Genomic DNA, 18266 nt, shown 5'->3' on the forward strand with positions numbered 1-18266 from the left:
AAGTTTGGGTTTACATCTTAGCCGCATCTGATCCCTGCATCATCTGTTCCACGCTGTTTCTCCATTGAAGGTGTTGAAACGAAGCTCATCTTCCACATATTCTGGGTATTGCAGGTATTTGTGCTCTGCTTGTCCAAACATCTCGGCCAACTCAAACCGTCATCGTGGCTTCTCGGTATCAATAGCTGTGGTTTCATTACCCATAAAATTGTGCAACTTGAAATTACTAAAATAAATTTGCTCAATGAAAACATGGGAGTTTCAAAAAAAAAAAACTTGAGGTAAAAAGTTTTTGCATGAGGATGAGGTGGTTTTTCAGCCGTATCAAAATAGTTGTATTTCACAAAACTGCAAATTATCTTGTGCTGTAAGCGCCATGCTGCAGGCATGGGCTGTTGTTTCATTCAGTTTGTCTATGTTATTGTTTTTTTGTCCCTGTCAAGTAAACCTAAGAAATAAATACATAAAATTATAATTGTTTCAAAATAATTATCATGTTGTATAATGCATAATGTTCACCACAACAAATTAAGATAAACCAAATGATGTGATGACCTGTTTGGTGGGTTTTAAGGAATTCAAATTGCACATTTGCATAAAAGCTTTAGAAGAATTAGAAAAAAGCACTACTTATTATTCTGACAAGTCATGTTGATTAACCATAGTTACTGTATTCTTAAAAGCCTGGCACTGAAAGGGATCAACACAAACCAATCTCCTTCACTTTTGACCACGTTGTTCTTTTCAGTCATGATTGGACGATAAATCCAGATGTTTTTATTTATTTATTTTTTTTACTTAAAAACTAAGCCATAGAGTTTACTTCTTAACTTGAAGCACAATGCAATAAAAAAAATAATAAAAAGGGTCCTGACATTTGAACCAATCAGCCCCACATTGGGTCCAATCGTCTCATCCTGATTGGCTCAGCACAACCACGTCTCAATGTACAGAGCCTGATTGCTTATAGAACGGCTGTCCGTATAACTCCGTTCTCCGCGCCACAGGTACCCCGGTTACCAGGGTAACAGCCACGGATGCCGATGATCCGGTGTATGGGAACAGCGCTAAGCTGGTCTACAGCATTCTGGATGGACAGCCGTACTTCTCCGTGGACCCAAACTCTGGTGAGTTCACCTTTTCTGCTTGTTGGGTGTTTTTGAAAACTTAATCTTGATTGTTTGGGCGCAGATGATGTCAGTGGGGTCTCTGTTCCACCTGCAATCGAGATAAAAAGAAAGTACACCCTTCTTAAATCGTGGGGTTTCGTGTATTTTCCATAACCAGGGTTTTTGGAGTATTTAGTTTTCCTCCAGTGAGAGTGCCTTCTCAAATTCATCATAAGCTCTGTGCAGTGAAATGCATCCCTGTACCTTAAACACGAGGCTCACTTTAATCACTGCGGCTGCTGAAAGGACGGCATAAAGGAGGACACCTCCATAGAACCAGCTCTTTATGCTGTTATGCCTGGCTTGGTAAGGCCACGCGAAAATCTCTGAGAGACAGAAATGTTGTTTCATTAGACTTAATGGGAGCTTTTAATAGAGTGTGGAGGCTCTTTATCAGTTTCTAACCAATGGGGAGTGTAATGTCGTACAAAATGTAATGAATAAAAGCCACACCCATAATGGGAGCAAAAAAACACAGAAAGAAAGACAGAAAGACAGAAAGAAAGAAAGAAAGAAAGAAAGAAAGAAAGAAAGAAAGAAAGAAGCAGGCTTTCACAGTGAGATCCTGATTACATCTGAGGATGTTTTCAATAGTTTTCTTTTTAACACTCTTGCTGGGTAAAATCTTCCTGCACATTTTAATATGCAAACATTAGCTGCTTCCTTTTTGCTGTATGAGCCAATAAGGTAATCAAAGGTCAAGTTTTTACTGGTTCAGAAAAGTTTCTCCTAAGATTTCAAAACAAGAAGGCAGATAGTACGGCTGGATGAAAAGCGTCCCTGTAATAAGTGAGCTGTAAACAGCATTAGCATACACTTTGTCAGGCTTATGACATCTCATAAGTGTAATTTAGTCCATTTTAAGGTATTAAGGGATTTACAACCTCGCCTCCTGTGATTAAGGGTGTTTTCCCACCTGGTAGACTGGTAGACTTGATTCTATTGGGGACCAAAACTGCAACATTTGTTGCATTTTCAGCTGCTGTTGCTCACTTTCACACTGAACTGAGTAAAACCAATCACATTCTTTGAAAAACCTGTCCCCCTCCTCACCTGTGGTGGCGCTGCTGGAATGGACTGTAGGATAAACCTCTGAAGAAGACACTGAGCATTTACATTTCTTTACAAAATGTAAATAAAAGTTCCATCCCATTTCAGTGGTTAGTAAAAGACCACGAGGCATTTCTCTTCCGAGTTCTATTTTGGTTTTATTTACCCAGAATGCCCTGGCCAGTAGTCCACTTATCCCTGAGTTAAAGCTACATGTCTCTGGGTGCTACAGGTGGCAGACCATCAGCAGGTGGAAACCCAACAGTTTCCTCGCCTTCTGGCCCAAAGATGATGATTCCCCTCCCCTCTCCAATTACATTAAAAGTGTATTAGTTCTTTAAAAAAAGAGAGAAAAAAAATCCATGACAAACCACTTCTTTGATGGCTTGTGCATCGACCAACATGTTGTTCGCCGCCATTCCTACATGGTTGTTTGGCAGGAGCAGCGTTCAGCAGGCCCATAAGGGACGACATTATCAAATGCCTGCTAAAGGGGGGAGCTGACAGTGTTGGTTTATTGCTTGAAAAGTTGTGCAACAACAACAGGACTGCAGGTAACTCGGCCCATCTGTTTTGTGAAACGCTTATAGATTATCGCTGCGTGGGGCTGGCGCTAACTCAGGCTGCCAGGCGCAACCATCCCACCCCCCATTACCCTCCTCCCCCCTCTTCGTCTATCGCTTCCCGCTCCAGCTGCTCACTCAAGCACGCTCCAGAACATAAGCCCTTATGCTGGGGCAGACATCACTGCTACTGGGGCAGCGGGACCTAACTGGAGGCGCCACAGAAAATAATGTGTCACTGTTGTGATTTAAAAAATCAAAATTCCCTGTGTGTGATGAAAGGCAAATAGAAGATATGAAGATTTAAGATTGGTTAATGTCATCATGAACAGCAAACGGTTCATCCAGCATTTTGAATCGAAGTTAGTTTTCACAGTCTGGTAGGCTGTGAAAACATTTGTTACATTTTCAGCTGCTGCCATTCGCTTTCACACCGCAGTGGGTCAAAGAAACCAAACCCTTTGAGAAACTGTTCATCCCCTCGCCTGTGGTGGCGCTACAACAAGAACCACTGAAAGAAACAATATAAAATCATCTGAAGAAGACACGGAGCGGAACGTCCTTTCTCACAAAATGTAAAGAAAACGTGGGAGAAAAATAGTAATTTTCTCATCAGAAAAGTTGGGAAATAAAATTTTTTAAAATAATTTATCTAGAGAGATTGATGAATTGGAAATTGACTTCAGCAGTTTATTTGATGAAACAAAGGCCTGTTTTTGTGGGAAAGTTTATTTCTAAAATGGCAAAGTTTTTAACCATTGGAAAAACATGAAAAAAAGTGAAAACACCCTTTTTCATGAAAATGTTGACATATTATCCTCCAACCTCTAACCTGACCTTTTACCACAAACCCGACACACATAGCAACAACAATGGCGGATAACATGTTTGTGGCTGTGATCCAGCAGCAAAGCTTCATTCATTAACTTCAAGAAATCGTCTGTAGGCTGTTGTATCCGACTGATATGAGAAGGTTTACTAAAAACAGAACATCCTGTTGTTTTTTTGCTTTGCTCACCGTTAACATTACGTGTGCGCATGCTCCATGTTTAGCCCGACTTTCAGGTTCTGAGGAAGCAAAAATAGCATCTGGAATCGTTTTCTGTGTTTCCATGTGAACAAAAACATTCCTGGAAACAGTCACATGTGGGAATTTTGGAAAGCGACTGCATGTTTTATAAAAAAACAAAAATGTCGATGGGGCCTTAACGGGGTATTCACAGATCATAAAAAGAAAAAAAACTTTATTTTCAGTTTCGTTTTAAGTTTCAGACCAGCTGGTCACTGTTCAAGCCCAGACGAGCTGAAAATCACCAGATTCTGCTCACCACCTCATTCTGTGATGCTAAGCTACACAAATGACATAACATTAAAGTCATGGAGCTCAAACATATACTCATTAGTAATATGTGGTTCGTCAGCAGGACGTGTGAAAGCGGAGCCTCCTTCAGCTGGCTGCTCATCCTGAACGCCAAACGGGCCGGCGCTCATACGGTGCTGTGTTCTGTAGCGTCACTGTGATGAATTCCAAAAGTAATATTAATAATTACTTCTCCCTTTCACAAACTCCGACACATCACGGTTCATAAACCTAACTCAAAACAGATTCCAGATTGGATCTCTAATTGCTTTCTCAGCCGACTTTTTAAGCACGTGTCTGTAAGCAACGTGATTAAATGACGGCGGAATCACATTAATAAGGGATGAGATGGAAATTGACGGCTCGTAATTTTGGGAAAAACAGAACACAATAAACAACTTTGACGAAAGGCAGCTTCCGGATTTATGTACATAATCAGAAGGAGCGCTGGCATCAACAGAGGGAACTGGAAACCCGGCGTACAGTAGGTGTGGCCGTCCCAGAGCGGCGATGGCGGCGGAAGTGCGCTGAATGGACGTTCCTGACGATTAGCATTCACGTTTTGTTGCCGTCGCAGATGGCTCATTCAAGTGAGCCAGATGTTTTGATGAATGTTAATGGGAAATAAAAGGTAAGAAGAAAACAACCATTAGAATGCGTTTGACACGTGCAGCGACACGTCGGAAATGAAACGGGTTCAATAAATAAATAAACATCGTACCCCAATTCATCACTTGGTTAATGGTCGGTGAAGTAAGAAAAAAAAACGAAAATAAGGAAAAGTTGAGGAAAATATCTATGGAAATGAGTGTTTGTCTGTCTTCCCTTCTCGGTGATTAGGAATTAATTTGAATAATTAATGATGATCAACAGAGATGAGAGTGTTGCTGTTTGTAGGAAGTCCGAGTATCATTCTGTGTGTGTGTGTGCGTGTGTGTGAGACACTAAGTGTCTTGTTTGTGTTGCTCTTCGCAGAAGGGAGGCTGGCCTACCTTCTTGTTCTTGAGTGTGAGTAAGTGTGCTACAGATTGTTCATTTTACTGTTTGAGCTACAAATGTTGCATTTCCTAATGTGTATATAAATAGAATACATTAGAAGAAAACTGTACCATATGTACCGTCTCTACATATGGTACAGATGTCACAGTGCGTGGAATCTGAATAAGAATAAGTCAGCACTCCACACCAAAGCAACGCAAGAACGGCTGGTGGTGACACGATTTTCACTCTTATTTTTTCTCTTTTATTGCCACTCTGCAATGCCTAATCTGGCCTAATACTGACGCACTGAAATTATTCCTTTATTAAGAACCCCTCAATATTACACAAAACAAAAACCCAGAATGCATAAAAAGGCAATGTTTACTTAAATTATTGAATTTGAAAGTAATTTTTTCTTTTAAATTCAATGATTAAATTGTGTCTTTTTGTGTAAAGTCTCCTACTTTACAGGCGAAACCTTGACTTGAAAAGATCAAAACATTGGGCATTTATTGCTCTGTGCCTTTGAGTTAAATCTGTGTTGAACATAAACAATATAGGTGAAATGAAACATTCAACAGGTGAATCTGGAGTAGAATCTAAGATTTAACTTAAGAGGCTTAAAAAATATTGTGAGAATTACAGCTTTATTTAAGACAGTGTCCTTGTGTTCACCGGATCAAAAGGGATTAACCGTTATTCAGGTGTGGCCTCTTTGCTTGTCATTTGGCATGTAAAGAAAAGGCCTGTGGTAGACCAACAAAAAACCTCTTGATAAGAATGACAGAAATGTTTCAACAGGAGACGCTTTGAAAAGGGAATAGACCCGAGAGCCAAGGAGGAGCACGGGTTTGAGTGGTGCTACGAAGCAGGATTAGTGGCTTAGAGAGGAGTCTTCAGGTTTTATTCAGCATCACAAAGCTGGTTTTCACAACCTATTGTTGTGGGAGCGCAAGGTGGAAATCCTACGGTGTTTTGGAAAAGGTTTGATTCAATGACAAATACAAGCGTGAGCAATTAGAAAGTCACTTTTCAGCAATGAAACATTTTTCTGTTGCACAAATCGAATGAAACGCTTAAGAACTCTGGTTGGTTTGGCTAGAAAGTCCGGTTCATTTTCAGAGGTGTGAATGGAATAAAAGTCTGATGTGGAACAAACTCTGGTATGTCTGCAAACGTCAGTTGAAATGAACTCTGATGTGGTTCGAATTCATATGTGAATGTCAAACAAATTGGAGACCGCTCCAAAAGCAGGGAGTTTACTACAGCGCAGGGCATTCTGGGTAAATACAACCAAAAGCAAACATGCTAGTCCAGCGCCAGCAGCAGAAACGTCCCAAAAGCAAAAGAGAAATCCCACAACCGCTAAAATCTGATGCTATGACTTTTTTTTTTATTACATTTTGCGAAGAAATGTAATACCCCATTGTGTATAGTGTCGTCTTCAGAGGTCTTTTGTGTCACTTCCTTCAGTGGTTCTTGGTGCAGCGCCACCACAGGCGAGGAGGGGAACAAGTTTTTCTAAGGGTTTGGTTGGTTTGACAGAGCGCTGCTGAAAATGTAACAAACGCTGCAAATCTGGTTCAGTTGAACCGAGTCCACCAAACTATCAGGTGTGCAAAGATCATTAGCGTCTGGAGAAAATACAGTTGAAAAATATCATTCAATATGATAAACAGTGGGTTTGATACAGGCCTGTATCTCTTCAGAAGTGACCTGTCTAGACTTCTCTTTTTACTTCAAGTGGCTGAATCACAGTTTTTAGGCACTGAAGATACTTGAAAGCAATGATGTATTTACTAAAATTTCTAAAGCCATGGAAAGTGCAACACTTAGAAAAAAAAAACTGTTGGCATAGTGTCAAGGCAGCAAGTGTAGGAATTCAAGTGATCTGTGATGTAACTTTGAAAACCATGTATAACTTCACCTATTAATTCCACTTTCAAACATAAAATACTAACTAAAGATATTAAAGATTCAGGTTAAAAAACGAATGCTTTTGCATGGGACTTTATGTAATTCACGGGTTCATGTTGGAAACCTGAGACTGAATCAAATGCAGCTTTATACTCATGTTACATTAATCAGACACAATGTATTAGACTGGAATTAACGTGGAAAAAAAAATCATACTTGTGGATTTTAGATGCCTAATGAAAGACAACAAATGAAGAATTTTGATGAAGCCACTCGCTGCAGTGAGTCATTTTTAGCCTTGTTCAGTGGAAAACAACAGCTGGGGCTGTTTTTGAAAGATGAAAACATTCACCTGCGCCTTGACAACATCACATTGGGAAACAGAGCAATTATACATAATAACACAGTTTTTAATGATCAGATATACTTGTGCAACAGAGCCATTGTGTTGATAGGAGTGGTTAATAAATAAAAGCATCCGCATAGTTTCTGGCCATTTTTATTTATTTTTTTTTATACCAACTTTTCTTCCTGCTTTGGCTCCAGCCGCTGTGTTCACATAAATAGTAGAATTCTCCTCTGAATTTTGAATCAGAATTCATCTTCCTGTTTTGAAATAGTCCCTTGACGGTCTCTGGTCATCTGAGAATAACTTGTTTTTCATTAGGTCTACATAGCTGACTTTTGAGTGGATACATATGTATATTTTTTAAACTGCTTACAGTTCATTTAAAATGAGAAGATAAACATTATTAAACTGTAAATGCCAGATTTAGCCGACAGGTGGATTCTGGTTGGTTGATGATGTCAAACAAGAGGAGAAAATGAGATGCGTTGCATAAAGCCAACAAACACCTGACATAACAGAGTTATATGAAAATGACTAAAGTATGTTGGAAATAAAAATACGTATAACAGTACACACACCCCTTAAAATGCTGGGGTTTTGACAAATAAAAGAATCAAGTGACCTGTGGTAGCAAAAGTCCTGAAAGCTGAACTTTAGCTAAAATGAATCAGATTCTTTAAATCTGAATGTAAGAAAATTGAAAGCTAAAACTAAACCTGATGGCACATCAAGACAGTGTTAGCTTAGGGTTAAAACAAGGCTATTAGGACTATTTCTAATGTATTTTAATGTAGTAAATATGAATTTTCATTCAATTGCACAAGATAAATGTTAAATTATGAAATAATCCAACAGAGTTGGATTTTATTTAACCCCTTAACCTGCACTAGAAGCCTGCGTGCCGATTTTCCATTGTATTTTCCGGGGTTGAGGGTTAATCATACATCTCTTCCTGGACCAAAGAGATGTGTGATTATTACATTCATCTTGATATTGCATGTTTTGTGGATATCATCTTTTTGGTGAATAATACTCAGTCTTAGAGGGGGATGGATAACTTGGAAAAAAATGATATTGCAGTCTTGTTTTTTCTCTCTTTTTTTTTTTTGATTTTAGATTTTCCTAGCAGTTCCAGTCAAAGTACAGATTAAAGTGTCTCCTCGGCTGATTTGCCTGTTATGTTTACAGACAATGTTGACTGATGAGGTTAGGTAGCCTACATATGTGCCGGTATTTTGTTTCTGAAGGACCCGAAGTTCACGTTAAGGGACCCATAAACAAAGATAAACAGATTTTTTTTAAAAATCATTTCTGCTTATAAGTTAGGAAAACTAGATAATACTCAAAGAGAAAATGTTTTACAATATTAAAAGGTCTGGCTTTTTTTTTTTAATATAAAATACAAACGTTTTTCCTTTATTACTTTACATGCCATATTTTGTTTAAAAATAGTCTCACAACATGAAATAATTGAAGATTTTAGTCACCAAATAAAAAAATATTTTCCGGTACATCTGGTTTTCTTAAAACACATTGTTTTGCAAGTAGGCTAAAAATATTGTAGGAAGGTGGTTCATTCAGTTTTAAAATTCTTTCTTTACTTTTGAAAACTATGTTTAAAGAAACCACTGGGTTTTTTTGTGGTGTGGCTGTTGCTCTAGAAAATATTCATACGAATGTCCAGACCAAAGCAAAAAAGCATTTCTGTTGCACATTTTTTTATTTTTCCATTTGTAAATGCATGTTTTTTTGTTTTTTTTATAAAATAAGTAATCATATTTAGTTGCACATCCCATGGATCAGAAAACGCTATGTTATAAACTGGTATGGCATATTTTTACTGTAAAGGTGATAATATACTGGGAAATAGTTCATTATTATTTTATTATTCTTATTCTTGGTTTTTTTTATATATATTTTGAACACTTTTTGAACCTACATACTTTAATGTTGCTCTTACATCTGAATTTCCATCTGAGTGGAGCATTAAAACATATTTCAATTCTGTTCTATTTATTGTAATACATTGAAATGTATTACAAATTGTGGTCATTTTTATTTAAAGTAGGTTTGAAAACCTTTCCAAGGAACTGTAAATGGCTAAATATGTAAAAAAAAATTACTAGTTAAACATCTAAGAGAAAAAATATTTGAAATAAATAAAGAAGAGTTGTGTTGATCCAACAACCCACCAAGACTGGAAGGTGTTTACCATGAATTACTCATTCCTCCAATGCCGTCAGATTGCAATTCATATCCCTCACCTCTGCATTTAGTTAGAGAATCGCTTTTGTGTTTGACCTCCAAAATAAAAGTGCCCTTGAATTTCTGAGCGACAAAGAGAGAGAGAGAGAAAAAAAAACAGCTATCTAGGGGAAAACAAGCAGGCAGCTGAAAGCAGCCTAACCCCTCCCATGTTTCTCATCATAGCCAAGCATATTATCGTTGTCTGGGGGAGCTGAAGACCAAGGCAGGGTGTCAAGCCAAAGCCGGGCTTTTATGAGGGGTTTTATATTCATTTGATGATCTTGCAGGCCTCTGTTTCCTGAGTGGATTATCCATATATGCCAGTGCTGAGCCCTTTTTATATTCACCACTGCGGCAGAGTCAATAAGGTCCGTTCTGCATACAATATTCAAGATTATACAAGACAGACAGCATAATTCACACTCAATCAGAATACAAATGACTGCAGACAGCGGGAACAACTCATTGGAAAACAAACAGATGATTCTCAGGACTGGGACCGGATCAGTCACGACCAACCTTTCTACACGCTCACAGGCGACACTCTTTAGAAAAAGACGAGGACTGGCGGAGAATTCGGTCTCCCTGCTTAGTGTGACTTCTTTGCTTTTCAGCGTCGAGGCCCAGGATAACCCCGGATGGTGGCGAAGGTTACCGCTGGGCTTTAATCTTCGCCCTTCGCTTCCTTGAGCGTCATTAATTTGATGTGCAGAGTATATCAGTCATGTTGTTAATTGTGTGTTATGAACTGTTCCCTCCTGCAGCCACCATAAAAATCGCTCTCCATGGGATGGATCGGGAGGTGAAAGAGGAGTACTTTGTGGTCATCCAGGCTAAAGACATGGGGGGTCATATGGGCGGCTTGTCTGGGACGACCACAGTGACCATCATGCTTACGGACATCAACGACAATCCACCCAAGTTCTCCAAAAGTAAGGCACCTTACATCCTCCAAAGACCCAAATCCAATAAAAAGATGCTCCATCTGCGTATTTCCTATAATTAGGCAAAATAAATGCTACCGAGGCAATGTCATCAAGCAACTCCTTGGAAGGCAATTGTGCTCACTGCTGTAATATATCACAATATCACAATGTGCCCACGTATGTGTAATTTTGGTAATTTCATTAGGATTTCTGGAAAACCCAGTGGCTATTCATTTCCTCTGTAGGCTTGTACGAGTTTGGGATCCCTGAGGACCTTCCAATAGGGAAGACAGGCGGCAAGGTGAAGGCGACCGATCGAGACATCGGTGAGAACGCAAAGTCAACGTACAACATCATAGAGGGAGATGACCTTGGTACGTTCGAGATCATCACCGACGCACAAACACAAGACGGGATTCTTAGACTAAGAAAGGTAAGAAACAAAACTTTACAAAACCTTCTTCTCTCTGGACATTTTGGATAGGTCATGCTATTTCAAAAACTATTCAAGTGTCTCTTAGTAGTGTATTTATTTTTTATTTTTTTTACAGTGTCAAAAGTATTTGTTCACCCCATCAAAATTGTTCCAATCACTTTCTTAGCCAAGGGTGTATAAAATCCAACACCTTGCACCCTAAATAGTGTACCATGGCTACCATATTTCAGTCAATTCAATAGCAACAGACCTTTAGACTTCACTTGTTCATAAAATTACTGCATAAAAACATTATGAAACGGGTTCACATGGATAAATAACTACATTTAGGCCTTACATCACTAAGTCCAATGGAATTCATCACAAACAAAAGCAGTAGAAATGTCCTGTTTGGAGTGAAGACTCATGTATCTTGGTCTGGGTTTGGCAGTCACCATAATTGTCTGGATGCATTGCATCTGTCACGATCCATGTTTCTGTGTGTTATTTTTGAGTTTATTTTGTGTGTAGTCCTGTTCCCTGTGAGTCTCTGTCCTGTCCTTCCTGTTGATTCTTCCCAGGTGTGTCTCGTTCCCTTGATTACCCCTGTGTGTATTTAGTCCCACCTGTTGTCTATGTTCTTCGTCGGGTCCTTGTCTATTGTCTAATGTATGTTGCATGCTGTCTTTGCGCTCCAGTGGAACTGCTAAGTCCTGGGTAGCGTCAGCTCTCGTCTCCAGTCCTGTGTATCAGTTGCTACCGGTATTTGGCTGTGTGCCTGTCTCTCTGCCGTGCTGCCTGTGTTGGACTGTTTTGAGCCTTCATTAAACTCGTCATCATCACCATAACCTGGGTCCTGCGTCTCTCCTCACCACCATCCACCACCGCTCTTGAAAGCATCAAATGTAGAGTTTGGTTCAAAGTGATGTAAGGTGTTGAACAGTTTTTTTAGAAGTTGTGTTCATCCCCTTAATTCAACTGATTGGAGAATTGGCTGTGGTGGAACTTGACCCCAACTCAATGGAAGACCTTTGGGATCAGTTAGAACAGAGAGAGAGAATCATGCATCTTTATCCAACATCAGTGTTTGACCTCACAAACAGTTCTGGAAGAAAGGTCAAAAATCCCCATAAAGAACTGAAGTTATTTTTACTGCAGAGTGTACTTCATTACATAATGATGAGACAATAAACAACACTGGGTTTCATGAGAAAGTGACAAGATTTTAGCATTATTTTTAGACTCATCATTTTCCTTAAGTTTTCTTGGGCCTAGAAAGGATTTGAAATTCCCTTTTTGGGGTTTCACAAATAGAATGAACATTTTACAAATTCACAACACGTGTTTTTAAAAATCTGTTCCATAAAATATCATCCAACTCTGGTTGGATCCGTTTAAGTATTATGAATTTTAAACTCGACAGAATCAAATGCCGTCCGAACTGTGAAATTTGGAAGCTCCAAAGCATGTGCTAACTCTATTGCTGCTAGTGGCTAACAGCTAATATTTTGAAGTGATTAGTATTTGTAGCTTGTCTGTAACCTTTTGTTCTATAAAGTAATCAAAATGTCAAAAGCCTTTATTTTCTGATGCAACAGAACAACTAAGGAACATTTTTTCTTTCTACTGGGTTCAACAAACGGGGAACACCAAATGACAGCTACTAGCAAAAATCTCGCTAGAGTGGCGGCAGCAACAAAAGTTGAACGTTTTTCAATTTTCTTGTGTTACCTCACCCATTTCTTGTGTTACCTCACCCATGTAAGAGTGCATGTTTACATGTTCAAGATTGAAATTGCATATTTACGAAATGGTTGCTTGGCTGGAGGAAAGAAAATGATTGTTGCTTCATTGCAGAAGTTCCATAGAAAATCAATGGAGATGGAGCGATGTCACCTCCCATGTGTCAAGCTCTTAATTCAAAATAAGTTTCTCAGACAGAAATACTGCAGTGTCAAACATAAAGCACAATGGTTTATATCTATAATATATCTATAATGTCCATTAAAAAAACTGGTACTTACTTCCGCAGATGGGCTAGTTAGTGCTTTGCCAGGCAACCGTCACCTTGACAAGAAATATCGTGACATTTAATATTGAAAGCCATCATGCTACAAGATTATGTTATAAAATTACACTAAAGAAGAAGTTTTTCCTTCAGGTCAAGATGTTATCACTTATCAGTGGCTAACTAAAACAATAATTTTGTATTATGCACAGAACTAAAGCTTAAAATGGTAAAACCTTGTTAGATTGTAAGAAAATAGCCAGTCTTGACTGATATTTCTTGTAAATAAAACACATTTTTGAGTGTTTTAATTCGGTATGCATGACAGATGGATACGAGAGCTAAGGTCCTGAGTCAGAGCTGCTTCAGTGTCTGCTAAGAGCAGCTGAGCATCACTCAAATCTGGAATGGCATTGTGTTGTCACATACAACAACATTACCCCAAGGACATGTCGTGCGACTTTGTGGAAGTGTGAACAATGAACCGCGTAGGAGGTGGAAGGTATAAGAGTTAAGGCAATCTTCCGGGACAACAACAACACAATGCCACTGCAGACAATATGAGCTCTGCAAAACAAATGTGACACTAAAATCATGAGATCTCCAACTGTCGACAAAGCAAATGTCACATCTCCTTGTTTTTTCTGGAATCATGTTCTGCAGAAACAGAGACTTTTTCGGGGCTGGCTCTGCTTCGTCTTTGTTGGCCTCTGAGTTTGATGCCTACATTCAATGCCTTTTCATACCCCCAGCGGAGCCATATGGGCTTCCAATTGCAGTTTGCCACGAGGCATGTACAGGACACTGCAAACATTTCATGTGTTTGCTTTGGTGGTCTGGTGAGATGAGACTAAATCTGAACCTTTTGATGTGTGTGTGTGCTGTGTCTGGTAGACAAACAGTGCATCACCCCGATCAGATCTATCCCACTGTGGCCAATGCTACAGGGCGTCGGCAGCAAAGGGGAACCTGCTCCGTTCAGTGGAGATACAATAAACTAAAAACTTAGACTTGGTGTAAGATTCAAATTAATCTTAGTTTGCCACATCTCCTTAATATTCAAACTAAGTCTTAGTTTGAATCTAATCTGGTGTAAGGCAGCAAAACTAAACTCTCTGGCAGAACTAAAATGGAACAACTTAGATGAATCACATTCATGTGTTAGAATGCCCTAGTCAAAGTCTTGATGTAAATCTTTGCTAAACGTGGTGCTCTCTGTCTGTTCCAGGTGTGTCAACAGTTTGTTTACAACTTTATTCATATTCCCCTAATGTCGAAAAAACACAGTTTCGCAAATGACGTTTCCATTAAGTAAAAAACACAATTAAAATCATATGTGGATAAGTTTTGTTCACATGATAAGTCATTGGATAACATGCCTCGTCATCATCCTCCAACTACTCTTTGTCTTCTTGTGCTTCGCGCCAACGGCAACATCAAGTGGTTGATCATGAGACTTGCGTGATGCAAAAAAAAAAAAGCGCTTCCATTGCAATTTTATGAAATAAACAAACAAAAACACCTCCTCCTACCGCCAAAACATTTGATCAAAGAACAGGATTTTATTTTAAAATTTTCCCATTTTAATTAAGCAAATTTCTCCTCGAAATGTCAATTTGCACAATTATATTGTCAATGGAAACGCAGCTAGTGTGTAACAGTAAAAATGTGATATGAATACCTCCTGCAAAGCCAATGCCTTCTGGCTACAACCAAAGGGAAAGGTATAGATTTTTATTTTAGCCCTGGACAGGAGTAAATATCCTCCTGTAGCTCTAACTGTAACGTCCATCTAAATCAACATTTAAATTATTTAAGGTCTTTATGGCGAGATTAAATCTTATTGATCTAAGAGCAGAGATGGGCGAACGAGGGGCAGAAATCCTTTTCTGTTTGAGTTCTAAGCTTTTTATCTGTTAGCCCCCAGGCCTGTCGGGGGATGTTAGAGGGATGCTGAGCTTTCACCCCTGCAGCCAGCGGTGAACTTTCAAGTCTCTAAATGGCCTGCGTGTACATGCTGATTTGATGCTAACGCTTGACTGAGGCCAAAGAAAGACACAGTGGGGTTGTCGGGTAACATGCATGGGGGATGTTTGCTCAGTGGCGACAAGAATGTGTCTCTGTCATTGTGTGACTCGCCTCCTCTTAAGAAACAAGAAGTTAATTCACATCGTTAAGTAAGCCTTATTGGTACAGCCTTTTTAAGACATAGACCATAAAATGCAGTGCATAAAAAAGCTAAAAACATCCAATCATAAGAGGGTTGAATAATTAAATTAAAAGCAATTGTAAAACAATGAGTTTTTAGTTGTTTTTTACTCAATAGAGTCCACAGAACGTTCCAGAGTTCTGGAGCTACTGCTGAAAACGTTCTATCATCCTCAGTCTTCAGCACAACCAAACACCTTGATCACATGATTTAAGGAACCTGCTGGGGATATGATATATGTTGTAAGTGATAAACACATGAGCCAAATCAGAGACTGAACACGATGAAAGTAAAACCAGAGTCAAAAGTACGAAGAGTTTTCATCATTAGAGATGTTTTTCTGGAAGGCATACAAGACTTTCAGTTTTGTCTTCATTTAGTTTGGAAGCATTTTTAGTCATCAGGTTTTTATACAGTCTAAAGCATGTCTGTACCTCATAAGGCCTAAAGTAGACATACAATTGAATATCATCTGCGTATCAGTGATATGAGACATTTTAAAAAATACTCAAAAGCTTCTGAAGAGAGAGCAAGTAAACTAGAAACAGGGCACCAAAACAGAACCCTGAGGTACACCAAGGTGACGGTGGCTTAAGGAAAGCAGCAACACAGATTAAACAAAGAAAGATATGAAGAAAACAGTAAAGATCCTGAGCCATAGGGCCAATCCCTCAACCTGTCAAATAAGATCAGGTGGTCAACTGTGTCAAAGGTCAAAGTGAGGTTCAACATCAGACTGTTTACTTTAGACAGTGAACAGTCTGCACTGACAACATAGTTTTTACTACTGAATGTCATGACTATATTTTTTGCCTTTTGAATGTGATAATTAGGTCCTTAGAAATAATTTGTATGTTTTTTATGCATTCCATTATAAGTTTGGCTGTGTTGATGCAAACTGCAGGGAGAATCCTTTGGGACTTTTCAGTTAAAGTTACACTTAATCCTATTTAAAATACATTGAAAAAAATGACATTGCAATTTGATTACCAGTTTTTAGAAAAAAATTTTTAAATTATTTTCTTCCTCTTGATGAAAGCCTTACCTTATAGTTTCTAAATACTATTAACCTTCGAGTTACCAAGTTTCATATTCAGACTGGTAAAAGTACAAACTTTGATCAGTGTCAAGTTTTTGACACCCCAAGACTCAGAAAAAGAAACCCTCTCCACAAAATCACAATTTTAAAAATAAAATTATAGTAAAAATGGGTTTTGAAACTGTCAATAACAAAATGAAAACCGTTAAGAGAACCCATTTTATTTTGCTACTTCTTTTCACCAGAAAAATAATTAAAATTATTAATAAAATTCCTGGGGAAAAAACAGCAAATAAATTTCGGTTGTCTTTTTCACTCCCTGACTCTATTTTTTTTCCACAAAGAAAACAAAACAAAACAGACTTTTGTTTCTCATTCCACCAATAAAGGGGTTAGAAATTCAGAAAATATATTTCATATTTGTTCTTTGTATACCAGTGAATTCACGCAGTTAAATGCCTCTTTAGCCGACACATTGTGAAGGTCTACAGGAACACAGCCTGAACTGCAGCACATCTGATAACTGTACTTTGCTCCTTTTGCACTTGTGAATCTCTTAATAATCAGCAGCAGCAGTGTGACAGCAGCACCATGCATGCTAATAACAATATAACCTCCCCGGATTATTCAGCCCTGCCAGTGTTTGTTTAATGAATTAATAATTTTCACAAGGTCAAAATGGGACTTTCTATTCTGACTCGCCGAACAGGATATTATGCGGCGCAGCGCAAAACGCAGCTTGTATAGATGCTTTATTTGATTTGGTAATTGATAGTGAAAATTATTTTTAATTAAAGTAGCTGGGGTAATTAAAGAAGCTGTTTACCACCGTGTTTTCTTTTAAAGTGAATATGGTATAATTAAATTTGCCAGCAACAGTGAAAGAACCGCCCTCCCTCTCTTCGTCTCCCTTTCAGCTCTGCTAGGCCGTCGGAAACCAACGTAATGAGTTGTTTCCACGCGCCGCCATGTGAGAACATCAGCACGCGGCTTTCAGACCAGGGAAGCAAAGCATAGCGTGGCGCTTTAACTGAATCAATTTGAAGCTTGTTTGTTTTTTGCTTTGTTTTGTTTTGTTTTTTTTGTTTTGTTTTTTTTTTTTGCTTTGATGGCAAACGGTTCACACAAATGCTCCGTTACTACTCAATGAAATTCTTAAAAACACTAAATGTATAATCGTTGAGTCCACAGCAGGTGATGTCTGCTTAGAGTGAAGCTGATCTTAAAGGATCGGGGTCTCTGCCTCGAAGGGTGGGTCCACTTTAACCTAAAATAAACTGGGTCAGGGTGGGGTTACTGTTGTTGTCGCTGCATATTACAGCACAGTTCATTTCAAAAATGCTTCATTTATTCCAAAATAAACGTGATGTCATTCAAGTATCTTCAAAGAATCATTGCGGATGGTGATGGTAATGGCAGGAAGGATCAAAAAGACCTACAAAGACTGAGGACTGTTGCTTTATGACGTCTCATGATGGTCATGACATGCTAACAGCGCAGTATATTTCAGAGTGACATGTTCTGTTGACAAGCACTGCTAATCCACCTCATTCGCTTTCGCCGCTTCTTTTGGAATCTCTGACCGTATGGACAAAAAGCCAAGCAGAGAGACGGTGGGGTCGTGGAAATGATCCGAGCCAACAATGATCGATGGATGGGACAGTTTGAACTTCTCTCTTTGGTCCTGTTCTGCATCCATGAAGCTTCCTTTTACACTACAGGTGTAGCGATTGCAGTATTTTTGGCCAATGCCCGAACTTTGAAAAGCCCAATCTGACAATTAAGATTTTGGCTAATAATAATGTTTTTTGTCTGAAAATTCACTAATGATAATAAAACAGAAGGCTACAGTCAGTTCTCTGTAGGCAGTACAAAAGAGAACAGCAGATGATTTTCATACCTTTGCAGAGCTACATCGTATCTGTCTCACATCTAAGTATCGGCCAATCGCCCAAGGAAACCATTACCCATTTATTGATGCACCCCTATAGTTTTGGAGGTCATAGTACACATTCATATAAACATATATACAG

The 18266-nt window shown here is 38.8% G+C and overlaps 1 protein-coding gene across 2 annotated transcripts in view; it reads left to right on the forward strand.

Moving 5' to 3' along the window:
* Positions 1–18266, forward strand: part of cdh8 (cadherin 8) — a 146778-nt gene that overhangs the window by 98141 nt on the left and 30371 nt on the right. For both annotated transcript variants that reach the window (XM_007560730.2, XM_007560731.2), the window contains exons 4-6: positions 1008–1127; positions 10401–10568; positions 10808–10995. In XM_007560730.2, the coding sequence (XP_007560792.1) occupies positions 1008–1127; positions 10401–10568; positions 10808–10995 (476 nt within the window). The remainder of the gene's footprint in view (positions 1–1007; positions 1128–10400; positions 10569–10807; positions 10996–18266) is intronic.

This window comes from Poecilia formosa, unplaced genomic scaffold (genome assembly GCF_000485575.1).
Source record: "Poecilia formosa unplaced genomic scaffold, Poecilia_formosa-5.1.2 Scaffold119, whole genome shotgun sequence".
Taxonomy (NCBI): domain Eukaryota; kingdom Metazoa; phylum Chordata; class Actinopteri; order Cyprinodontiformes; family Poeciliidae; genus Poecilia; species Poecilia formosa.